Source organism: Pseudocercospora fijiensis (genome assembly GCF_000340215.1).
Source record: "Pseudocercospora fijiensis CIRAD86 unplaced genomic scaffold MYCFIscaffold_25, whole genome shotgun sequence".
NCBI lineage: Eukaryota > Fungi > Ascomycota > Dothideomycetes > Mycosphaerellales > Mycosphaerellaceae > Pseudocercospora > Pseudocercospora fijiensis.
Genome location: NW_006921556.1, coordinates 125,670 through 152,644, shown reverse-complemented (window position 1 = coordinate 152,644; position 26,975 = coordinate 125,670). Strand labels below are relative to the sequence as shown.

The 26,975-nt window shown below is 41.7% G+C and overlaps 1 protein-coding gene across 1 annotated transcript; it reads left to right on the top strand.

Annotated features, from left to right (window-relative positions):
• Positions 1–342: 342 nt before the first annotated feature.
• On the top strand, positions 343–25,232 carry MYCFIDRAFT_47457 (uncharacterized protein; the record flags this gene model as incomplete). The annotated part of the gene is made up of 3 exons (XM_007934494.1): positions 343–465; positions 1,219–1,287; positions 25,089–25,232. Coding segments are annotated over 3 exons (336 nt in total), but the record flags the coding sequence as incomplete, so codon positions are not given.
• Between the last annotated feature and the right edge of the window lie 1,743 nt (positions 25,233–26,975).

Here is a 26,975-nt window from a genome sequence, read left to right as displayed (position 1 = left end):
TCCTTTGATTTCACCTAATTTTTATAAGACCCTACACTTAGAACCCTCATTATTACTAGTAGAATACTTCTAAGTCGTAGTTCTAGGCCTAATATATCGAGTATAATACGTAGAAGTCGTCCTAGTATTTTTATTAATTTATTAAAAATACTTCTAGGCAAGTGTAACGCTTAGCAGCCCGAGTGTAACGCTTAGCTACCCTATATAGTAGTAGGACCCTTATAACCCCTATTACTACTAGTATACTACTTCTAAGTCGTAGTTCTAGGCCTATTATATCGAGTATAATACGTAGAAACCGCCCTAGTATTTTTATTAATTTATTAAAAATACTTCTAGGCAAGTGTAACGCTTAGCAGCCCTAGTGTAACGCTTGGCAGCCCTAGTGTAACGCTTGGCAACCCTAGTGTAACGCTTAGCAGCCCTAGCCCGAGAAAGCCTAAAACAAATAATAGCGACGGCGACGTAGCGAGGCCCTATTAAATACTAGACTATTCTAGCCGTCGTTTAGGACCTATAACCCTTCTAGAACTATACTAATTACTTAAATTTAGTCACTTTTTATACTAGCCCTAAGCCCGATTTTTACTAGTAGAATAGCCCTAATACTATACTATATTACCCTAATTAAATCGAACCCTAACCCTATACTAGCTATTTAGCCGTTAAAATATCGTAGATGGTTAGTAGAAATTTACTACGATTAATTTACTTACTTAGATATTTTATTCTAGTTCCCTTGAATTCTTAGCTAATTTTCATTAGTACTTGGGACTAAAAATATTAGTACAACTATTCTATACTACTTATTTAATAGCTAGAACGTTCGATACTATTTAATATAATTTATTTACTTACTTAGAGATTTGATTTAAATTCCTTTGAATTTCTACCTACCTTTTATAGGACCCTATACTTTTAACCCTTATTATTACTAGTATAATACTTCTAAGTCGTAGTTCTAGGCCTAATATATCGAGTATAATACGTAGAAACCGTCCTAGTATTTTTATTAATTTATTAAAAATACTTCTAGGCAAGTGTAACGCTTGGCAGCCCTAGTGTAACGCTTGGCTACCCTATATAGTAGTAGGACCCCCCTAACCCCTATTACTACTAGTATACTACTTCTAAGTCGTAGTTCTAGGCCTATTATATCGAGTATAATACGTAGAAACCGCCCTAGTATTTTTATTAATTTATTAAAAATACTTCTAGGCAAGTGTAACGCTTGGCAGCCCTAGTGTAACGCTTGGCAGCCCTAGTGTAACGCTTGGCAACCCTAGTGTAACGCTTGGCAGCCCTAGCCCGAGAAAGCCTAAAACAAATAATAGCGACGGCGACGTAGCGAGGCCCTATTAAATACTAGACTATTCTAGCCGTCGTTTAGGACCTATAACCCTTCTAGAACTATACTAATTACTTAAATTTAGTCACTTTTTATACTAGCCCTAAGCCCGATTTTTACTAGTAGAATTTAGTATATAGACTAGACTATCTATACGCGCGCCTAGTCGGTAACCTATAGGACCTAACGCCTAGGATACGCGTGCTTACTAGTCGTCCCGTAGAGGCCTACTCGAGGAGATCTATATTACTATCTACTCTCTATATATAGGGCCCGTACGAGTGCACCTACGCCTTACTTAGCATCCTCGGCGTCGCTACTCTCGACTAGCACTATAGACGAGGCGCCGGCCGCTAGCTTAACGCGCTTAGCATAAGCTAATATATCGTCGGCTAGGCGAGGATACGGAGCGACTAGTAGAGTAAGAGATCGCTTAGTTGAGTAACGAGCGCGTAGGGTTAGCTCGTCTATAGCGCTAGCATCTCCGACGGAGTCGCTAAAGTTAGGGCGAATAGGAGAGCCGGCCTAACTGCCTAGTAAGTATAGCTATATACCTATACGGTTAGGTTCGTAGTTAGACGGCGTTCTAAGGGAGGGAGTAGTAACTCTATAGTTACTATTATTATTATAATTATCGAAGGGACCGGTAAAACTCCGAAATCTTCGGACGAGGGGCGCGAGAGTAGGAGCGTAGTAGCCGATGTTTTGCACGGCCCGGGCAAAATCGGCGTCGCAGTTAGGAGTACGCCGCTAAACGTACTTAAGATATACTATAAAGGGTATTAGTAATTCGACCGGTAACGGAGGTAATAACTACTATACTAGACGGCGAAATAGATAACAACGTATAGTGCGACTTACTATACTAATTAGGAATAATAGTAGAGTCGTATTGACCTATAGCGAGGGCCTCGATAGCGAAATAGTAAAGGTACTATATAAGTCGAATCGGACGGATATCCTTAGTAACGTCGTCGTAGTATAGATATTACGCCGTAGCGTACTTAAGATGCTCGTAGTCGCATCCTCCCGTACGGTCTAGGTTACGCTTATCGGCCTAAAAGAAGTTATCTAGCGCGGGCTACTAGCGGTCGACGATAGTAGCGACTTCTCCCGCTATCGTACCGCCGAGTAATAGGCGAAAGATAGCTTCGACCGGGACGAGATTCTTATAGGTTAGGTCGGAGATACAGCCCTACGTAGCATCTAACATCTAGTAGCGAATGCCGTAGGACTTGCGTATATAGGCGTCGGCTATACGCTATCTAATATTAGTATTAGCGTGTTTACGGAATCGGGTTATAGGGGGCGCACCGGTAGCACTACGGGCTCGTACGATCTCGTCTAACTAGATATAGTAGATCTCTTTATCTATAAGCCGGTCGGGCGGTAAGACTACTATAGTAAGCCGCTCCTAAATGTCGAGATAGAAGGTCTACTAGTAGCGCGAGTCGATAGTGTCGACGAGGCTTAATTCGAATACTATAACGGCGTAAGTCTATCCTACGCGAGTATAACGATTAACGATCGAGTTCTTCTTACTAAAGTCGACGACATCTACGATATACTATACGTATATACCGTAATACAGATTAATAGACTCCGTATTAGTACGCGAGGATAGGATAATAGCCTAGGTTCGGGGATTATTATTAAAGGCATCCTCGGCGGTAGCGCGCTTAGCGTACGTTATACCGGTATAGATAGTAGAGTGTCGGATCTAATATAACTCTAATACGAGGTCGAGGAGTTAGTAATTAAGTAGCTCTTCGACCTAGAACACTAACTTAGACGAAAGCTAGATAATATATACGTAGACGAGCTATAGTATCGCTAGGTACTTCGGAGATAGGCGGACTAGATAGACGAGTCGATCTACGCGACGGCTTAGGGCGGGAAGGGGCGTAGAGCCCTTTATATAGAACTAGAAGAAGTCCTAGGTTGTTATCTAATATAAGGCGCTAGAGTTATATTAGCGAGAAAGTAGCGGCGGACGGTTAGACTATAGACTACTTTACCGGCTAGCGAAATAGTCGTATACGTCTACTAGTTTTCGCTAGCCGGCAAAATAGTCTACAGCGTAATAGACTTATAGGGATTAAAGAGTTAGCGTAGAGGAGGTTAGCCTTCGGTCGGCGATAGCGGCGAGGAGAGGATAGGCGGTACGGAGACTAAGCTAGCGAAATAGTGCCTCGTAAGTTAGCGTAGTAGAGGGGCGCTTAATACCGCGGTCTAGCTTATCGATACGCTTAGCGAAGCGATAGTAAGCGGCGCGGTATTCTACTTAGGAAATAGGAGTATATTGCACCTTAACGTTAACGACTTACTATAGAGGAATGTCGTCCCCTAAGGTTATAGTATAGTCGCGGATCTTAAGTTAGTTTCCCTTAGAGCGTCGGAGGACGTAGAGGCTAAAGGCGAATGTCGTTAGATATATCTAGTTATCGTCGTCGAGGGGCCTACGTAGGGCTTTAGGGTTAAGTATTTAGAGGACGATATCGCGAAAGTATATAGCGCTAGTATAGACGCGGCGAGATAGTAGAGCTATACGATAGATTCGCAGGTCTTCGGGAATAGCGCTCTATCGGAGGCCGTAGTCGCGTTAGAAACGGCTATAGTATATAACGGCATCGGTAACGTCCGAAAATCTAAAGATAAGGTCGGTCCGATCTCGGGCGTCCTATAGTTTAAGGATACGACGGAATAGAAACCGAGTAAGTATAGCGAAGTCGTTAAGATCGGTAGCTAATAGAGTCGCTATAGTAAATACGGCTACCGTATACGCGTTATTAAAGAGATTCTATATAGCGTCCGTTTAGAGTAAGAACTGCGCCCGGAAGTAGTATGCCTCGTTATATATAACGATAGACGGACACGCGGCGCGTAAGTTAGCGAGACGAAACGTATTATCGGATCGATACTTATCGTACAATTAAGTATTGCGGGCAATCTAGAGTTCTCTAATAGTGTTATTAGTACGGTCTCTACGCTCTATTCGATAATCGACTACCTCGAGATTCCGTAGTTACAATTCGTCCTTCTACTAACATAGCCGCAGCCGATCCTAAAACTAAGCTAGGCGGTTATATCGCTTGCGGTACGCCGGGCCGGGTATAAGTGTCTCCTAAATAAAGGCCTCGCGAGTAGAGATAATAAGCGTACGAGTAGTCTGTAGATCGCGGTCCGAAAGGGATGCGATATATTCGACAAGTCCTAGGCCGTCGGGTATATTTAGGTAACGCCGGATAATATAGACGGGATAGCGAGACTCGCCGTTAAGCGCGACGAGAGCAGCGACGTAGATATAGCGAGTATAGTTAGGATTAGGACTAAAGTACCGGTTATAGGCATCGCGCTAGGTGTTAATCGTCGCGGCAGTCCCGATTTAGTAGATAGGAGCGTAGCGGTAAGGCGTCGTATAAGTCTTATCTAGCTCGGTACGCAATTCGGCGACAGTCGACTTCTACGCGTTAATATCCTCTTTAAGAGGGCCTAGGCAAACACCGTCGGCTTCGCACTCTAGGCAATCGAGTGTTCTACACTAGAGCGTCTAGCGGCTACTAACGCCGAATCGCTAGTCGAGGAAAGTGTCGACTACTATTATAAGTAGGTCGCGCGGGTCGTCGTCGGGAATAGTCGGTATATTATAGAACGGGACGCAATAGCCGAAGATAGAGTCTAGTACGATACCTCGCTCTATATAGGCGTAGTCGAGTACAGCTACGACGATAGTTAGTAGGAGATAAGTATATATATAGACCGTTTTGCCGGCCGGCAAATAGATATCTAGACGTATATTTGCCGGCCGGCAAAATAATCTATACGTTAGGATTAACATTTCTTACTTTGATATACGATACGCTATTCTTCGATGTACTCGGACTAAGCTACGGCGGCGTAGAGGATAGAGATAGTCTTACTAGTACCGGCATCGTCGGCGAGAATAGCGCCCTATATAGGTAATTTCTACATTTCGACGATCTATATAATAGCCTATAGTTGCTATATCGTAAGACGGAGTCCGCGAAACGTAATACGGTATAGGTATTTACTAACTTTATCGATCTCGCCGTCTAGGAGTGCGGTAACGTCGATGTTTATTGCCGTATAGGCTTCGTTAAATAATAGAGGCGTAGCCGTATACCTAGAGCGATAGTGCTATAGGGTATCGAGTATGCTAGCGTATAATATACGCTAGGCGTCGGTAATAGGGAACGGGGCATCGGGCTAGGGCGCAAGCTATAGCTAGTTAGTATTAGCCTAGATAGTACTCTTACGCTCACTCGGGAGATATTTTATATTAGCGGGATTAATAGTATCCGAAGTCGAAAAAGTTATATCGATACCGTTACTAATATCTCGTAGGAAGGCTCGCTATAGTACCGGATCCTAATCGTCAATCTTATATACGTCGTGCGTCTTATACTACTTATAAAGGACATTCGTTAGGTCGTCTATTACGCGTATAGTTCGCTAGTAGTTATAAGTATTATCTACTCGGGTCGACTTAGCCTCGCTAAGAAAGGCCTTTTCGTCGCGCGCGAATTTATATACGTCGCTAGGTATAAGAGGACTAATAACCGGAGAGGGTAGACGCCTAGACAGACGTAGAGGGCCTAGAGCTAGCACTTCGGGGTCGTCCGCTATATTTAACTTAGAAACGTCCTTAGGTGTCGCCTAGGTAGTACTAATTCGATTGTAGACTGCTTTGCTAGCTAGAAAATAACGACGGACGGTAGAAGTAGTAGTAGTAGTAGTTAAAGTAGTAGTAGTAGTAGTAGATAGAAAAGTAGGGAAGATACGGAGGAAGAGAAACATAAATAGGTAGCGCGTAGGCGCTCGGACTAACGTACGGGCCGTAGGCGCGCACGCGTTAAATAGTAACGCGGTCGACCTAACTAAAGGCTACGTAAAAGAGTTATCCCGAGCGACGCAGCTAATTTGTATAGACAGGCCGGGATTGTGTTTCGTTCGCCGCCTTAGTTAAGGCCGAGAAGTAAAGTCTACCGAAAACGGGGTAGTATACGATTAAACTTAATACAAGTAGGGCAGGAGGTAAGGTAAAGTAAAGTAGTGTAAGGTATACTAGGCTAATAGATATAGAATACAGGCGCGTCTATTTTGCTATACGGGATTGCGGTTAGTATTAGTAAAAAATAGCGGGCAATAGAGGGCGAGGCGTTACGAGGACGCGATAATTTCCCGGTAGGCAACACTATCGGTAGCTAAGTGCCGTAGGCTAGCGTATTACGTAGCGTAAGACGAGCATTAAGGCGGGTTAGTCGAACGAAGGTAGGGAATAGGGCACGTAAGAATTCGTAGACAGTGTAGTTAAATGTAGTCATTCGCGTAATATACGACATAATATACTATAGGACTAATAATATCTAAGCGCATCGTCTGTCTACCGAGAGGAATAGAGGTACGCCGATAAGGAACTCGTACGTCGATCTCGCGGAGACTATATTAAAGCCCGGGACGCGCGAGTAGAGCCCTCTAGGATGTTAATTAGTGCTTTATTTAGGCCTAGATAGACTGTATCTCGGTAGATTGCGGTTTGAAGGTACGACCGCGAATACGCTTAATCTCGTCGTTACTAAAGATACGCTCTAGTATAAGAGCCGTAGATAGACGAGTAGAGAGTAGGTAGGGCAAGTCTAGCTCGAGATAATAGTAGGCGGGATCGATGCGATATAGATAGTATACTAGACGCTAAGTCCTAGGCGCCGACGGCTAGTTCTATAAGCGTTTCTAGGCGATAGCGGAGATATCGGTTATAGTAGCAACGTAAAATATAGCTAGGCGAGCGCGGCTATAAGAGTAACAGATAATCGCCTTTACGTCCGGATCGTCTTCGAAGGATCTATAGGCGACGGTGCTCTAATATATAGATATATAGTCTAGGGTAACGTACGGGATCCGATACATACCTAGTAGTAGACAGAGCGCGTCGTAGGCGAATAGGTCTACGTCGACGGTAAACCTAACTTTAGAAGACTATAGGATAATATGTATATAGATAAGCGACAAGACTGCCGTAAACCGATAGGACGGGGCGACTAGTTATATAAGCTAGTAGACGCGATGCTCTAGTATAGGAATAGATATAGTAACTTTAGGGTACCGCTAGATAGAGTCCTACGTATTCGCTAATAATCGAGTACTATACGCTAGTTAGTCGGGTAGTGCATAGTTTCGTCGACTGCAGACCGCTTTGCTAGCTAGTAAAGGCAATAGATGTCGCTAACCGTTTGCCGGCCGGTAAAGTAGTCTATAGCGTAGCTAACTTATAGTAGGGCACTATCGAAGGGAGGACGTACGTAGAGGCGGGATAAGAAATGAATGCTACGGGTTATATTATATACGGTCCTAACGAGCTTACGGCGTATAGCGGTATAATAGGGGCGAGCGCTCGCCTAGGATGCGAATTAGACTAGGTCGATAAAGTAATTACGTACAATATTAAAGTGTTCGTAGTAGCGATTATAGAAGATAGCTACGGCTTATTAATCTACGCGGGATCGGCCTAGCGTACTATCTATAGTATTATCGTCGGCGACCTTTACTATAGTAGTAATCGGAGGCGACGACGTATATAGTTTATAGTATATATACGGATGCAGTAGTAGTATAACTATAGACTAATTTACCGGGCGGAAAAGTTGCTAGGCGAGTAGAGTAGGCGGTAGTAGAAGTAGGCAGTAAGATAGAAGAGAAGTCGAGGAGTAGAAGGAGATATAAATTAGCGCGATATAGGCGCTCGGGCTAAGACCGGTAGACTAGCGGTTTACTTTACTAAGGCGCGTACGAAAAGGTCGTCCTAAGCGACGTAGCGAATTTATATAGCGAGGTCGGGATTGCGCTTCGTTCGCCGCTTTAGTCGAGGCCGAGAGGTAAAGTCTACCGAAACACGCTAGTATAGTATTAAACTCAATTTAAGTAAAGGGTATAAAGTAGGGTAACGACTAGCGTACCGAGCTAATAGATACCTAAGGCATAGTCGACCGTTCTACCGGCGGAGGCAATAGTAGATACGTATAGCTAGATAGGATATAAGGCAACTATAGCGGCTATAGGGACGATAGACTTTACTAGCCGGTAAAATAGTCGACGATTGCGGGAGATGTCGGTATATATAGTATAGGAAAGGATAAGATAGTAGACATATAAATTAAATCATTATATAAGGATAAGAGCAATAGAGAGCTAGATAGTATAGAACTGTAGTAGTATAAGCTACGGCATAGTCTATAATACTACGTACGTCCGTATTAATCCGCCGTCGAGAGTATAGTATAATAGGTAACCTAGGGGCGTACGTAGGCTTCCCTACGCCTAGTTCTATACGGAGTAACTAAATAAATACTAATCATCGTAGCGGAGCTATATAGAGACGATTCCGACCTTAACTTCTACGGCTCTATCGCTAGTATACGAGGCTAATGTCTCTAAATGTACCGAGTGTAGTCCCTTTAAAATCTAGTATAGCCGATGCTAACTAGGAAGATCGCGAGCTTACGTAGTCGGAGTTAGCGGAGCTTTTCGGAATAGCCGTCGAGGTCGAGCTAAGAGAAGCTTAACATTCGACCGCGGTAGTGTTCGATCTCTTTATTAATTAAGTAGGCGTAGAAAAACAGCTAGCGGTTTTTGTTAATATAGAGACGACGGAGTTCGGCCTCGAAGGGCGCGACGGCGGTACTGTTAGTATAGTCTACTATAGCGATAATCGGACGTAGTAGGGAGCTTAGTAGGTAGTCGTAGCGTAGTGCAGTACAGTAGCGCAGAATGTACGTATAGGGCTGCAGACTAGTTTGCCGGCCGGAGGAATAGATAGACGAGTATAGGTCGCTAGTAGTAGAAGTGGATTGTAAAGTAGAGAGAGTTAGCGGCCGAGAAGAGACCTATATTAGTACGTTAATAGCGCTCGGGGCAAGACCGGTAGACTAGCGGTTTACTCTGCTAATATGCGCATAAAAGAGTCCTCTTAGGCGACGTAGCCAATTTGTATAGTAAGGTCGGGACTACGCTTCGTTCGCCGCCTTAGTTAATACCGTAAAGTGAAGTCCGCCGAAATACGCTAATATACGGTCAAACTTAGCCTAAGTAAAGGGTAGACGTAAAGGCGATATCGAGCTACGTAGGCGCGGTAGCGGGTGCCTAAAGCAATGCTAGCCGTTTTACTAGATAGAATAATAGTTAGCATTATTAATTACGAGATTGTAGGGCGCGTTAGTAGGTATAGGGCGGTCGGCGCAATAGTACGCAATAGCACCGGCCGTATTATTAGTTAATGTATGCGATAAGCTATAGGAGATATACTACGTAGAAACGGGCGAGATAGGATAAAGGTAGGAGAGAGGGTCGAGTCTTCGACCGAGTATTATACGCGCGAGATAGATATACGTATAGGATATAGTAATCTCCTATAATAGGTAGTTTAGGTAAGGATATATCTATTAGGGCGGATAGTAGCATAGATATATAGATACGGTATAAGTTACGCGCTATAGAAGGGAAAGGGGATATAACTAGTCTTTAAGTTTAATAGCGAGGCCGATTCCGTTTATAGGGGGGGATAGAGTTTCCCCTTAGCCGAGTGAGTATTAGATACGGTAGCGTAGATCGTCTATACCGTATAGTAGTTATATGCGACAATCGGGCAGTTACGCTAGAAGCGACAATAAGTCTATCGTAGTTCCTATTACAGAGTGTAACCGACGACTACTTTACGCTGCTCGATATCGAATACGCCGTTCGCGAATAGGATCGTTAGCGCTTAGGCGGAGGCGTAAGAGGGCGAGAGAAGTTATTAGGGGAGATATATCGCGAGAGGAGCGCCGCTATCTAGCGACATCTAATAATTGTAAGATTGCCCGGCGCTCTAGTACGAGTTCGCGGTAAGGATAGTAGGACGGATAATACTAGGGCGCGATGCGAGCGTCTAATAGGGGCGTATAGGCTACTAGATCGGATCTACGGGCATCAATTCCCGTTATTCTAGGCGGCCGAATAGTTTATATATAGATAGGCGAAGCGGAGGGGATTTAGCATTATAAAAAGCAAGTACGATATTAATATATTAAGTTAACAAACTCGTATAACGTACCGGTACGGCGACGGTAGAGATAGAGAAGATACGTATCTATAGCGAGGGATTATAGAGATAATAGGGGCCGAGGGGAGGTACAAATAGATCCCGGGCAAGTAGATAATAGACCAATCTAATACGCGTTACAACTACGGCGAGAGCGACCGAGTAGACCTAGAGTAGTATAGTACGCGGGAGGCGTACTAGCGAATTAGGATGCAGTTTATAATAATGTATACCCGGGATCGTTCGATAGAAGTGTATAAAGCAGTAGCTAGGTTAGCATATCGGTACGCGGGGTTAAATAAAAAACAAGCGGATAAGGTTATCGAGGATGTCTCGTAGCTACCGGAGATAAAGAAAATCAAACGGCCGGACTATTCGACCGCGGGCATAGAACTAAATATACTAAGATACGCGGGCTTTTATATGCAACCGGAGACGGTGAAGGATAGGTTTAAGTACCTAGTCGTCGCCTATCCCGAGCTTTTAGAGCTATATACCGAGGGCGATAGGACGTTAATCGTAGATAACACATTCGTAAAACCGGACAGTAGTAGGCACCGTATGTGTCTAGTAGGCTTTATTATCGATAGGACAGCGGTTACGATAGCGGTAATACGAATAGACTACCCGACCGTAAATAGGTATTGTCTAGCTACGTAGTATATAAAGTTAATACTACTAGATACGTATCTAGACGATCCGCTATTAATACTCTATACGACGACGATAACATTAATTAAGAGCGTATAGTAGGAGTACTTTCCCGACGCGATCCTATACTAGGCGAAATAGTACCTAGACTACTTGTTAATAGTAAATAGTATCCGATTACTACGCCGAGTAGTAGGGCTACCTATATAATAGGATTTAGTAGATCTTACTATCAAGGTAATTCCGGTTCTAGAGGCGGCATACCGTAAGCTACTAGACGTATATAGTATAGCTAACCTCGATGAAGCATTAAGGGAGGTAAAGGAGGTCCTAGAACTTGAGTTTAGGGGTAAAGATTTGATCGACTACATTCGCGACGAGTATACACCTTTGTTATTAGACGGGATATCTAACGCTAATCGAATAGTAAGTATAGTGTAGGAGGAAGGCTAGAGAATACGAGATAGTATGCGTATCGGAGTAGCCGTATAGCTCGAGGCTACGCGGGGCGGTGTCTCGGAAATGCTAGAGACGATAGATCTATTCTAGGCGGGGCAACTATAATATATCGATAGGCTAGAGCATATATAAGCCTACACTAAGTATAGCACACGTAGTGCATTCGATGGATATATACTACCGTCTCTAAGTAGTTGTAGTAGTTAAGCAATATAGACCGCCTCGTATTTCCCTAACCCGTTAAACTATAGGATAATAAATGCGACTATATAAGAGTACTAACCGTTTTACCGGCTAGGAAAATAGACAATAGCCCGGCAGTTTACTAGGCGGCAAAACAGTTAGCATTATGCTATCAATGATTTACTATATAATATACGGTAGTAGGAGGAGGTGACCTATAAAACCTGCCCTAGAAAACGCCGTTAGTATACGGAGCGTAATACGTAAGTAAGCTAGACCCGAGGGTTAGCAACGATTAGGGTAAATCTTAGCGGCGGTAAGGTTACTAATTTGCTCGGACTGTCTCGGTTATAGTAGGTTTATGTTCGGGTAGATAAATAATAAAAGATGTCGTTAGATTAGGGCGTTGTTGTCTAATCGATCGGGGGAGAAATTAGTTTTCGAGAATTGTAGTCGTTCGAAAATATACTATAATTTCGGACGTATATCCTAGGTAGACGAACTAACCGCTATCTATTCTACGACATTACGAGTTAACAGTTTTAAGAACCGAATACTAACCGAGTTAATCGTAGTATTTTATTACGTATATAATAACTATATATAAACTAGTATATAGCCTAACAAGTCCGTATACGGGTCCGTTAGTATTATAACGTAAGGATATGTCGGATTGCCTCGACAATAGCCGGATTAGATAATAGTAGACTACTAGGTGAGTAAGAATATACTAGACTAAGATAGCTAAGGCTACGATAACGGCATAGATAGTATACCGGACGTCCTAACAGACGATATGCGATAAAAGCTAGTCGGCGAGGTATAATAGTCGAGCTGTATCTAGGGATAGATAGCGCAATTAGGGTTCGAGCCTTAGTAGCGTTACTACACTACGACCTGCAGCTAGTAGACGTATCTGCTATAACCGCAATTACAATGCGAGAGTGCTAACTATTTTGCTAGCTAGCAAAAGTAATATAGACAATATAGTTTGCCGCCTAGCAAACCGGTTCGTATCTAATCGTCGTTTAGTAGATTAGCCCTAGGTTATATAACGCCTAAGTCTCGTGCGATAGAAGTGCTAGATATAGAAATTCGGGTAGCACTATAACTATATGCATTTACCTCCTACACGTAGCTAGCGATGTTTAGCGGCACTACGGCGCAGTATCGACTGTGCTATATATATAAGCAGGTTAACGTATAAGATCTCTATAAATAGCTTATGTCTGATAATACTCGATCTAGCCGACTCCTTTACCGACAGGTTCTAGTATTTCAATGCGGGTGTCGCGAGATAGGGAAAAACCGGTAGATTGTCTAGCAAGTACACCTACGTTAAGTTATATTCTACGGGGTATAATCCGACTTAACCGAGCATATCCTCTACTAGCGAGATCTAACCTAACTACTAGAGGAGGCCTATAGTTAGTGCGATAGTATAGAAACTAAGCTAGTACGTCGATCGGTCGGGGTATTAGCGCACTCGCTAGGATAATAGGTATAAAGTAGATACCGGTAGTAAGAAATAACCCAGGTAAGTAGTACTTTATTAGCTGCCGTCGATAGTACGTATAAATGCGAGGCGAGAGAGCTATAGTATTAGCGCTCGACCCCTAAGTAATAGTAAGGGCTAGAGGGAATATAAGAGATTACGATAGATAATATACGACGACGTACGAGGAGACATTAAATCAAACCTAACTTATATACGCGGATTTCAAATGCGACGCCTAGATCGAAATGCGGTGCGATATAACCGCGCTATTCGAGTATACTAGAGAGAGTACGTAGGCGAACAGCATGTTACAAAAGAAATAGTATACGATAAGTAGGGGCGGACGCGTAGGTACGAGTAGTACGGTAAAATTTGATCGAGTTTGCGTACGGTTCTAGTAGGACGTAAGGTAGGATCGGCTATAATAACAGACAAAGTAGCGATGCGGTAGGTAGTCTAATATATATAGCGAGGAAAGATATAAGAGGACGTCGGTTCTAGAGGTTGTCCGTATCCTACCTTTATCCGATTTCGCCTACTAAACTACTCGAGCACGTCGCTATTCCGAAACTTCTCTCTACGGCTAGCCGTCGCGTAGATACGAGTGAGACTACCGAGATAGCCGACTACCAAATGTTAGCGAGTTATGCCGAGCCGGCGCTAGCGACCGGTAATATAGCCGAGTATTGCGATAGAATATTAATATAACGATAGTTATACGAGCGACCGCCACTACTTCTATAGTATAACTAGGCGAGCTTCTCGGCGGAGGAGAAATAGTTACATTACGTAGAATATATAGCGTTTTCATTTATATAGGAAATATACTATTATAGGATAGAAATAGGGGAATAGCGACTAGATAAGTTAGCGACGTAGGCGCGGGTTAATAGGCCTAGCGATTAGGTAGATAGTGCACCGGTAGGTAGTAATATAATAGTAGGTAAGGGCATAATAGAAGTTGACGAGAGAGTAATAGGTAGATTAAGTAAGGGTATAATAGAGGTTAACGGGGGAGGAATAGGCGGACTAAGCGAAGGCTACGATAAATAGGGGGTAAGCGGGAGGAGGAGCGTAGAGGAAGATTTGTCGGCCGGCTAGGTAGTATACGGGCGAACAATAAATAAGGAGCAGCTAAGTGTAGAGGTGCTAGAGGAACAGATCGTAGAGATAGTAGTAGAGATAACAAGTCTACGGGCGGAAATACTCCGACGAAGGGCGACGATGCTATTAGTATATTATCGTCGGTAGGTTAATATACGACGTAGGCGAAAGGCGACGAGGAGGCGGTTAGGGTAAGGATAGAGAGAGTAGAATGTATCGAGTAATAGTAGTTCGGTTTACAGATAGTTTATATTTTAGATCTCGACTAACTACGCTCTATCCGTATTTAACTTAAACGGTCTAGCGATATAGGTAAATGCTAGCTATAACTGTTTAGTTATATGCTCTACTTCTAACGTCGGTAGACATCTTATACTATAGCGTGCGAGCGTAGCGACGCTATAGCGTTATTAATTCAACAAGGATACTAGTATAATAATATCGTTAGTAGATTAGAGACTATTACTCCCGCCTAACTACCGAGTTGATATAGCGATAATATAGCTACGTACCGACTATTTCGCTAGACGGAAAAGTAAATAGCACGACCGGTATATTATTGTTTTTTTTTCCAGCCGGCGAAATAGTTAGCGTCTAGAATTCCTACTCTATATAGTTGTTAGCGGGTACCGGATCTAGTTTAACGTTCCTAGTTAGAACGTGCTCGATAGCGATAGCGTAGAGACGAACACCTTAGATAGCCTTTTCTCTATCCTATATAGTACTCTAAGTTATCTACTAGAGGTATTCCTCTAGCGTTTCAAATTGGTACTAGAATTTATCCCGGATCTAAGTAGGACCTATCTATAGCGACTAGAACACGCCGATAGCGACTAGCTATATAACGTCTAGCCGTTAATAACTCCGTGTTTGCTTGCTATATTCCTAGCATATAGTGAAAGGGAAATAGTAGTAGAAGTAGGTATAGTACCTCTCGATCGGCTTAGTCTAGAGCGCTTGCCTCTTCTTCGCAACTACGAAGTTAGCGCGTAGGCATTAAGAGAATCGGTATATAGGGAGGCGGGGATTAACGAAGCGGCAGATAGTATACAGTTATTAGATAACGGCGAGGTTGCGGTCGAACTGTATTATACTACTAGCTTCGTTTTACTAAATACGCTAGAAATAGGCGGTCTACCGACGGATCGCCTAAGCCTACGGCGTTTCGGGCTAGGTTAGAGGCGGTGCTAGTCGGTATATATATCGTTAGCAGAGCTCGTTACTATCGTCTAGGTTAGATATGCACGTTAAGCGGAATTAGGGACTATCGAGGTAATTAGATATAATTAGACGTAAACATTTACCTACGCGAGTATATTACTATATAGCTTGCCTCTCGCGCTGCTATATATAGCTAACGTTATCTACGTAAGGGTATTAATCGAAGCTAAGCTTACTCTAGTCGACCGTTGCTAGTATAGTTAGTTCGGTTAGTAGTAGGAGGTAAGATAGTACTAGCTTTCTATCTCGCCTAGCGCGACCGGACTATTATACGAATAATGTTAGTAAGGGTAGGAGGCCGACGTAGACAATAATCCGGATACGTAGTGCGTCGAATCCTTCGCTAAGCGTAGGAGTAGCGATAAGAAATAGATTGTCGGTGCTATTAAGCTAGGCGTCGAGTAGCTGTTCTTTCTCGCTAGCAGTTCTACTAGCGGCGGTGAAGTACGGGCAATCAATTTCCCTCGCTAGCTACTCGGCGTAGTCGAGACTATATACGAATACTAGGACGCGATCGCCGGGTACGAATATACTCGCCCTAGGTTGCTTTCTAATAAGTCGCACGGCTATAAGTAGTAACTGTGCCTACTAGTATAAGGAAACACGATATGCAATATTAGCGCGATTAGTACTCCGCCGTACTATTATAGGCTAGGCGATAACGTTACGCTATAGGAATTTAGGTTCTATTAATAGTAGTAGAGTAGCGGTTAGGTAGACGACCTAGGCACTAATCGACCCGAGATAGCTAAATTAGCGAAAGATAGAGCGGTACGGTAACGCGGTTACGGTTAAATAGCACTCGTCGACGAAGATACGATCGAGCTAGTTCTAGACCCCGAGACGCCGTATATATATAATAAATTAGGTAGAGCAGGCGGCCTTAGCGCTAACTAGGATAAGGGAAGCGGGGCGCTCTATTCCTAGTTGCTATACTACGTAGGACACTTTAGCGGCTTTAAGTCGGGTAAGTATATTAACTCGTAGAGTAACTAGAGGAAGGATAAGTACGGTAGTCCGCGCACCTTTTATATAGTAAGGAACTATAAAGAGGAGACTCTTGCCGGCGCTAGTACTAAGGACGACGAGTAGTCGGGCCTCGAGGGAGAGGATCTATCGTATAGCGGTCGCTTAACCCTCGCTCTTCTACTATAGCCGCGGGTTTTGTATAATTTCGCGCGCGTACTATAGGGCTTTATCGAGGGTAAAGACGGGGGCGAGACTACTATTCTCGAGTGCTAAGAGGTTGCTAATAGAGCTACCTAGCGACGGCTAGGTCCCCTAGTAGCGAGTAATAGCGGTAGGAAGCTAGAGGAAGTTCGACTAGACACGAGACGCGCGGTACCCGCCTTAGATTAAGCTATCCTATAAGTTAGACGACGCGGCGAATAGATTAGCGTTAGTATATAAAATGTTAGCGGTATAGAGACTATAGTTGCGCTACCTAGCTATAGCTACCTCTATATCGTCGACCTCGTCGTCTTCGTCGTCCGCGTCCGATTAATCGAAGCCTACGAACTTGCTAAAGAATTTCTTAACGATAGCGACGGAGAAGTAACGCTACTCGCTAATACCGAAGGCGGGCAGGCTAGCGGCTACGGTCTATCGACGAAGGTATCGGGTTATAGTATTATCCGACTAGACGAGGTTGTCCTTAGACTAGAGGAAAGGACTAAGTACCTGCCCGGGGTTAGATTAATGCTAGTAGAGCTCGCGAAATAGTTAAATATATATAAGGTAATCGATAAGCAGGCGGCCGAGCTTAAACAGGAAGCGGACGTTTTGTTTGTTGTTTAGCTTCTAGCGGAGCTTAGTATAGGTTAGGTAAATTATAACGCATCTATCTCGGATAGTAATAGAGCGGACCGACTAAGTATTACGCTATGTCGCCGAGAAGAATTCGGGTTCGCAGGCGGGCTAACCGCTACTAATAAATATAAGGACGCTAAGCAGCTAAAGGAACTCTTAGACGCAATGCTTATACGCGCCGACTACCGAGCTAAGGCGGAGTGTATCTAAACCGGCCTCTAAGTACAAATGCAATAGAGCCGGATTACTAGCGATAGCGTTAATAACGAACGTCCGAGCTAGGTTAACGATAGTAGCATTACGCTTATCCTAGAGGAAGCTAAAGTAGACGGTAGTTTCTTTAGGGCGGTTATAAAGGTCGGTAAGGGGGATAGAGTTGTACGGGAGTCCGAAAAGGAGGTCGCGCCGTAGGATCTTATACGCCTATCGATAGCAATGCTCGAGTAGGGTAGTTAGGTCTATAACTCGTAGTACGACGTCCCTAAATTAAACGGATTTACCGTCGGCGGCCTAGACAGCCTAATTAGTCGACACATAGTTGCTAGTAAAAGCGAAGAGGGCACTACGCTAGCGGACAATTTCTCGGATAGCGGTCTCTCGCGTAAAGAGTGACTCTATCTTATACTTAATAGCCTCTAAAACTTCGTCGTCGCGGTCGAAGCCCTAGTTATAACGCCGGGAGTAGTTAAATACGAGGAGTTGCCCTATCTAAACAATAGCGGAGAGATAGTAATTAAAGTCGTTCGGCTCCCGCTATACGCTTAAATACGGTTGTACTATATAAAGGGCGAGGTAGCTAAGGAGCGGGGAGTAGAACCGACGACTACTAATTAGGTACTAGAATAGGGAGAGTAATAACTAGGAAATAAGAGGATACAGTTCTAGTTCTTCCGTCTCGGTAACACCGCTTCGGATGCGGTCGCTAAGTTTATTCTAGAGTTCGCGCTGTTCGTCGGTCGGCGTTACTTAGGCAAGGCTATAGTCGACTTTTTCGTCGACTTTATCGCTTACTTAACTAGCGACTTCGGCGTCGACGTCGTCGTTAAGTTTATCGGTAGGCGATATTATAGAAGGGAAAAATAGAACTTTAGGGGAGATGTAACGAATAAAATATACTAGCGCGTATAGCATAGCGTCGGCGTATTTAAGTTCGCTCGAGCGGGTCTTATAGCGCCGAAAGCGAAAATGTTTATAATAGTCGGACTTCTATATTATATTATAAAAGTTAGCGAGGGCTTGCTTACGGGAATTAGTAAGGTTGAAATAGGGGCTACTTTCGCTATAATACCTTATCGTATAAGAGAACGCTCGGCGAGCGATAGCGATAACTTCTACGGTATAGGGCTTATTATCTTCTTTAGGGAGGCGGATAGCGGCCTATATTTCGTCTTTATAGAGTAAGACGACGTGAAGGTCGATAAAGAGTTGCTAAATCTAGGGGGGGAGGGCAGATACGTAGGCTAAGCTATCGTAAACGATATTTCGATCCTCGTCTAGTTTCTCCCGGATATCGGCCTAGGCTTTAATTAGGGCAGACGCAAACTGGTCGTTATACGATAAGGAGGGAATAGGCACTATACGAGCGCGACGATAGACCTAGAACAGGCGATTCTATCCGGGTTCGTACCTAGCTTTAGGGTAGAAGAATTGCTATACGTAGACATTGCTCTCCTATAGGCGATTAGGTATCTCTTATAGGCGGGCTTTTCTACTGCCGCCCCGAGTCTAGGTATTAGTCCACTTGTATCGCGTTTTACAATGCTCTTATATCGAGGCACGCGAGTAAAAGACAGCCGTATATTGTTCGCCCTATTCGTCGACGGTAGTATATCGGAAACAATCGAAGTAGAGCGGGAACTCCGGGGCTTAATTATCGGTTAGCTAGGGCCAAATTACCTAGTCGGGTATTATAGCAACATCGGGGAACGGCTTGAATTCTTCGATAAGAAGGCGACGGATAGCAATAGGAATAGTGTGTCGGTGTTAGCGGCTAAGGTAAGCGTAAAAATAGTAAGGGGGCACGGCGTATCGGCAAGTTACGCACTTAATAATGCGATATTAAGGAAGATAATAGAAGTAATCCTCGAAACGGTGTCTTTCCGGCATATAGGTCCCTAGGTGTTAGGAGTAGTTCTTGTAACCCTAATAATCTCGATCGTAATAATATATCAATCGCGAGAGCGCGTTAACGGACGTATATCTATCGCCTCCTTTATAGACTAAAGTAGTTAAGGCGCGGATTGTCTAACCCAAACCTTAATAGCATCTCTATATAGGCCGTATCTACTATGAATAGTGTATAGGAAGATAATAAGGCGAAGGTCGTATAGAACATAACTTAGTATAGCGTAGGTGTAAACTAGTTAGAAATCCGGGCAGGCGGTTAGAATAGATAGTATGCAGCTACGAGCCAATCCGCCTCGGGATAGCAGGGAGCTGTATACGTATAGGTTACGGGCTTCTAAGCGAGGCGGTCGTAGGATTAAGTAAAAGGTACAAGATACAGACTACTTTGCTAGCTAGAAAACGGGTGGATCTTTCGCTATATAGCAAACTGGTTAGCATTTATATATATTAGGTATAGGGACGGTACGTAGTAGGAACGGAGTAATTAAAGTTTATATATACGGTAGCCGGCCTAACGCAGCGAGACGCTCTCTAATATTCGGTAGCAAAGCATAGGTAAAGTCTATCTACCATTTGCGGTAGTAGGCACAGTAGGCTTCTATCCCTTCTCTACGGCTAAGCCGGCGACATTGTAAACGGAGCTCTAATCTATCGCATATATTAAGAAAATTAGAAGCCGTATCTCCGTCTACGTTAAGAGGATTGTCCTAGGTACCTTTCCCTCCTTCGTCGTCTAATGCCGGCATATTGGGTTCTACGCTATCGTCTTCTAGCTATAAATCTAGTACTAGTGTATTACTACCCGCTTTAACCCTAGGTTTCCTTAGATGTTTTTTACGTAAGGCGCGTAATAGGTGTTTTTTCGGCGCTAGTAAATTGCGCCCCGTCTTAAAGCCTTAGAGAACGATATAGTCTTTAGGAATGTTAGGTAGGTAGGCCTACATCGTACGTTCCTTACTAGGTTTCGGTTTGTAAGCGTCTCTTACAGCGGTAATATCACTACCGGTAATGAAATCGTAAAGAGCGCTCTTCCTCTTATTAACGCGACTGTTCTAGGCTTCCGCGAGCCTCTTCCGTTTGCCTTATATCTAGAAGCGACAGGCTTCTTCGAGACTAAGTCCAATCCGAGTAGTAGCTACAATGTCGGCGAGAATGCGTTTAGGTACTAAAAGTAGAGCGCTAAACGGAAGCCGGACAAGCTCCGAGGCTTGAGTAAACTAATCTTCGCCCTAGGCGGCTTCGATAATACGGTTACTTGCTCGGCGGGAGGCGTCTATAGATGTTCCGAGGACGACGGCGCAATAGATTAGGCCGTGCTAGTCGAGGCTTCGAACGAAGGCTTAGGATATACGGAGTGAAGGATCAGCACTAGTCTCCTAGATCTTGTGCTATAGAGCGTACCGCTAGAGTATAGTCGCCCTAACCGAGTTACTCTCGATAGAATTACCGATCTGTTCGAATATACGCCTAAGTGTATCTACCTTCGTAGTTCTAGGTTCGTTAGGTCCGCGTAGGACTTTAAGAGCTATTACGTTCTCGTCGGTTAGTTTCCACACTGCGAGGAAATCTTTATACTACGCGGGGGTAATAAGATTAAGTCGGGTCGAGACATCTCTATTAGACGCGCGTTGTGCTTGTGAAGAAGAAACCTGTACTTGTGTACAATAAAGGGGCTAGTAATCTACTATGACAGTAAGGTAATAGTATAAAGTAACAAGCTGCTAATGAAAAGAATGGATTGTCTAGTAGCTATATTTACGCTAGGATAGATTAGCGAGACTTAGGACGCGAAGGTAGATTGTCCAAACTTTGCGTAGGAGCGACGTAAAGGGAGTCGTATATAAACAATACGTAGGCATATAACCGACTCTTAGGGGCAACGAGAAGAAACGGCTACGGGCGAATTCTGCGGCCGTAGGCGAGGTCTACTAATAGAAAGCAAACGTTTTGGTACAAACATTCTGATGTCCCTGTTTAGTGTTTAGAGGACGCACGGCCGCGCCTACGCTATGTGCTCGAACATTGTAACACCAGAATGTTTAGCTCTAGGATCTAGGAATAGATACCGTAGCTAGTATAGAAGTTGTAAACGGCCTATCTAGCCCTAGTACTAGGCCGAAGAAGGACTCTTATAGAAAATTATACTAATATTTAGCTACAAGGTAGATATTCCTATCTCTTTAAAGCAAGCCTTAGTAGAGGTAAGGATATCTTTGTAATAAATATAAAATGCATTCTAGCTTTTCTTACTAAAGCTAGTAGAGAATTACTAGTCCTAAACTTATATCTAATTAGTATACGTACTAGGCAAGCTATTAAGCGGGAGTTTTACGGTATCTATATCTAAGAAATCTTCTAGATATACCTTATTTAATAAAATTCTATAGATCTAAAATACTACTAGTAGAATATAAAATAAACTAATAATAGTCTAGCTATTAAGAAGTTATCTCCTAGTAATTATTTATTTAAATATATTATATTACTTCTAAAGAATATATAATATAGACAAAGAATAGCCTCCCTAAGGAACTTCTAAGCTAATTTGCCTTCTTAATATATCCTCTTTTCCTAAAGAGTTACTCTAAGTGTTATATACAAAACCCTACTTAGGCTATCTAATAATTTTTATAGTATATTAATATTACACTAAATATATTTTGTTTTTTGTTAAAATTAGTATAGACCTAGCAATTAAACCCTTATACCTAAGTAGCAATAATATAAGGAAATATATACCCCTAAGGATATATAATCTATAAGCTAAACAATACATCCGAATACCTATTATATAACAAAACTAGAGGGGAAATAGAACCTATCTATACCTTAGTCTATATACTAAACGTAAGTTTCTTTTTCTTTGAAAAGATAAGCTTAGCTAGCTATTCTAAAGATCTTCTTTGATCTATTCTTTCTTAGGCTTAGTAGGCTCTCTTCGAGAGTATATCCTAATACTTCTTTAGCTTAAAACCTTTTAGGTTAATTTTGATTAATAAGGATTAAAAAGAAAGATATAAGCCTCGATATAAACGTAGTATATAATGTCCTATTTCTATATAAATACCTTATTTTACCGAGGAAGTCTATTTTTATCTAAGCTAGTATTGAAAATATATATTAGTTATACTTTCGCTTAATAATACTTTCTATCGCTTAGGATTAATTTTATTCCTATATACAAGCTAGTCCTTGTTATTAATATAGCAATAAATCTAAACAGAACAAAAGTAAAATAAAGATTAGTTTTCTAGACTACAATCTAAGTTAGGTTTCAACCCTAGTATCCTACTATACTTGTAGTATCTTCTATTATATAGCTCTAAGCTATTTAGTACCCTATTTTTTATTAATATATAAACTCTTACTCTAGATATTTCCTAAATCTACTAGGTTGCTACATTAGATAACTAATACGAATAATACTTATAATACGAAGTATCTTAAAGATATACTAAACCGTTTCTAGTACTATATTGTTTCTAGCGAGTAGTACGTATTTAGAGCAGTACGAGCAAAGTCTAAGCCCTATAGATACTAAGCAAACGCTACGCTACTACCGCTCTTATATTACTTAGTTCTACTAGAATACTTTTCTAGATAAAGATCTATAAATAATTTACTATGTATCCTAGTTTATTCTAGTTATCCTATATTGCTATACTATAACCCCTACTAGATCTTTTTGCTATTCCTAGTATACTAACAATTAGCAAAACAAGGTTAAAAATGTTTAACTTTACTACGTATAGATTATAGTACTTAGGTCTTAGGAGTAAGGACTATTCTATATTCTATAGAATTTCTATATAACTATACCTTTACGTAGAAGTCGTCCTAGTATTTTTATTTATTTACTAGAAAAGCTACTAGGCAAGTATAACGCTTAGTAGCCCTATATAGTAGTCGGATACTTATAACCCTTATTACTACTAGTATACTACTTCAAAGTCGTAGTTCTAGGCTTAATATATCGAGTATAATACGTAGAAGTCGTCGTAGTATTTTTGTTAATTTATTAAAAATACTTCTAGGCAAGTGAAACGCTTTACAGCCCTATATAGTAGTAGGACACTTATAACCCTTATTACTACTAGTATAATACGTGTATGTTGCAACTATAGGCCTAATATATCTAGTACAATCCGTAGAAGCCGTCCTAGTATTTTTGTTTATTTATTAAAAATACTTCTAGGCAAGTGTACCGCTTAGCAGGCCGAGTATAACGCTTAGCTACCCTATATAGTAGTAGGACCCTTATAACCCTTTTTACTACTAGTATACTACTTCTAAGTCGTAGTTCTAGGCCTAATATATAGAGTATAATACGTAGAAGTCGTCCTAGTATTTTTATTAATTTATTAAAAATACTTCTAGGCAAGTGTAACGCTTAGCAGCCCGAGTGTAACGCTTAGCTACCCTATATAGTGGTAGGTTACTTATAACCCTTATTAGGACTAGTATACTACTTATAAGTCGTAGTTCTAGGCCTAATATATCGAGTATAATACGTAGAAGTCGGCCTAGTATTTTTATTAATTTATTAAATATACTTCTAGGCAAGTGTAACACTTAGCAGCCCGAGTGTAACGCTTAGCTACCCTATATAGTAGTAGGACCCCCCTACCCCCTATTACTACTAGTATACTACTTCTAAGTCGTAGTTCTAGGCCTAATATATCGAGTATAATACGTAGAAATCGTCCTAGTATTTTTATTAATTTATTAAAAATACTTATAGGCAAGTGTAACGCTTAGCAGCCCTAGTCCGAGAAACCCGAAAACAAATAATAGCGACGACGACATAGCGAGGCCCTATTAAGAACTAGACTATTCTAGCCGTCGTTTAGGACCTATAACCCTTCTAGAACTATACTGATTACTTAAATTTAGTAACGTTTTATACTAGCCTTAAGCCCGATTTTTACTAGTAGAGTAAGTTTCTATAAAAGATCAGGGTATAATAGCCCTAATACTATACTATATTACCCTAATTAAATCGAACCCTAACCCTACCCTAGCTATTTAGCCGCTAAAATATCGTAGACAGTTAGTAGAAATTTGCTACGATTTATTTACTTACTTAGATATTTTATTCTAGTTGCCTTGAATTTTTAGCTAATTTTTATTAGTACTTGGGACTAAAAATATGATTACTACTATTTTATACTACTTATTCGATAGCTAGACCGTTAGAATAAATCTATAGTACTCGATATAATTTATTTACCTACTTAGAGATTTAATGAAAATTCCTTTGAATTTCTACCTAATTTTTATAAGACCCTACACTTAGAACCCTCATTATTACTAGTAGAATACTTCTAAGTCGTAGTTCTAGGCCTAATATATCGAGTATAATACGTAGAAGTCGGCCTAGTATTTTTATTAATTTATTAAAAATACTTCTAGGCAAGTGTAACGCTTAGCAGCCCGAGTGTAACGCTTAGCTACCCTATATAGTAGTAGGACCCTTATAACCCCTATTACTACTAGTATACTACTTCTAAGTCGTAGTTCTAGGCCTATTATATCGAGTATAATACGTAGAAACCGCCCTAGTATTTTTATTAATTTATTAAAAATACTTCTAGGCAAGTGTAACGCTTAGCAGCCCTAGTGTAACGCTTGGCAGCCCTAGTGTAACGCTTGGCAACCCTAGTGTAACGCTTAGCAGCCCTAGCCCGAGAAACCCTAAAACAAATAATAGCGACGGCGACGTAGCAAGGCCCTATTAAATACTAGACTATTCTAGCCGTCGTTTAGGACCTATAACCCTTCTAGAACTATACTAATTACTTAAATTTAGTGACTTTTTATACTAGCCCTAAGCCCGATTTTTACTAGTAGAATAACCCTTCTAGAACTATACTAATTACTTAAATTTAGTGACTTTTTATACTAGCCCTAAGCCCGATTTTTACTAGTAGAATACGTCCTAGAATATTCTATAGTATTTTTATTCGAATATTAAAAATATGCTACGTACTTAAATAAATCACTACTATTTTATACTACTTAGTAATCGAATTAAATATTCAAAACTAATAACCTACTACTACTATGCCTAACCCTAACCCTGTCGTGCTGACTAAGCGGACCAGGGTATTTCCGAGGGACGGTCCCGACGAAATACGTCGATAGAGCCGTCTATAGAATCGTTTTATATAGCTTAGATAGTAAGTTTCTATAAAAGATAAGGGTATAATAGCCCTAATACTATACTATATTACCCTAATTAAATCGAACCCTAACCCTACCCTAGCTATTTAGCCGCTAAAATATCGTAGACAGTTAGTAGAAATTTGCTACGATTTATTTACTTGCTTAGATATTTTATTCTAGTTGCCTTGAATTTTTAGCTAATTTTTATTAGTACTTGGGACTAAAAATATTAGTACTACTATTTTATACTACTTATTCGATAGCTAGACCGTTAGAATAAATCTATAGTACTCGATATAATTTATTTACCTACTTAGAGATTTAATGAAAATTCCTTTGAATTTCTACCTAATTTTTATAAGACCCTACACTTAGAACCCTCATTATTACTAGTAGAATACTTCTAAGTCGTAGTTCTAGGCCTAATATATCGAGTATAATACGTAGAAGTCAGCCTAGTATTTTTATTAATTTATTAAAAATACTTCTAGGCAAGTGTAACGCTTGGCAGCCCGAGTGTAACGCTTGGCTACCCTATATAGTAGTAGGACCCCCCTAACCCCTATTACTACTAGTATACTACTTCTAAGTCGTAGTTCTAGGCCTATTATATCGAGTATAATACGTAGAAACCGCCCTAGTATTTTTATTAATTTATTAAAAATACTTCTAGGCAAGTGTAACGCTTGGCAGCCCTAGCCCGAGAAAGCCTAAAACAAATAAAAGCGACGGCGACGTAGCGAGGCCCTATTAAATACTAGACTATTCTAGCCGTCGTTTAGGACCTATAACCCTTCTAGAACTATACTAATTAATACTAGACTATTCTAGCCGTCGTTTAGGACCTATAACCCTTCTAGAACTATACTAATTACTTAAATTTAGTCACTTTTTATACTAGCCCTAAGCCCGATTTTTACTAGTAGAATGCAAAAACCGAAGTCCGAAATTAACCGAGTCGGAGCCGGATCCGAGATATACCCGAGAGCGGGCCGAATACCGAGGTAAGCCCTACTTTCCGATACCCGAGAGCGAGCCGCTTCCCGAAATCCGGGGGCGAGCCGTATCCCGAGAGCGAGCCGTATTCCGAAGGCGAAAGCGAGCCGTATCCTAAAGGCGAAAGCGAGCCGTATCCCGAAGGCGAAAGCGAGCCGTATCCCGAAGGTAAAAGCGAGCCGCATCCCGAAGGTAAAAGCGAGTCGTATCCCGAAGGCGAAAGCGAGCCGTATCCCGAATATAATATCTTATTAACGAAGGTATAAGGGTTAGTAGCTAAGAATATATACGAAACTTTAAACTAAACTAAAGGGAGCACT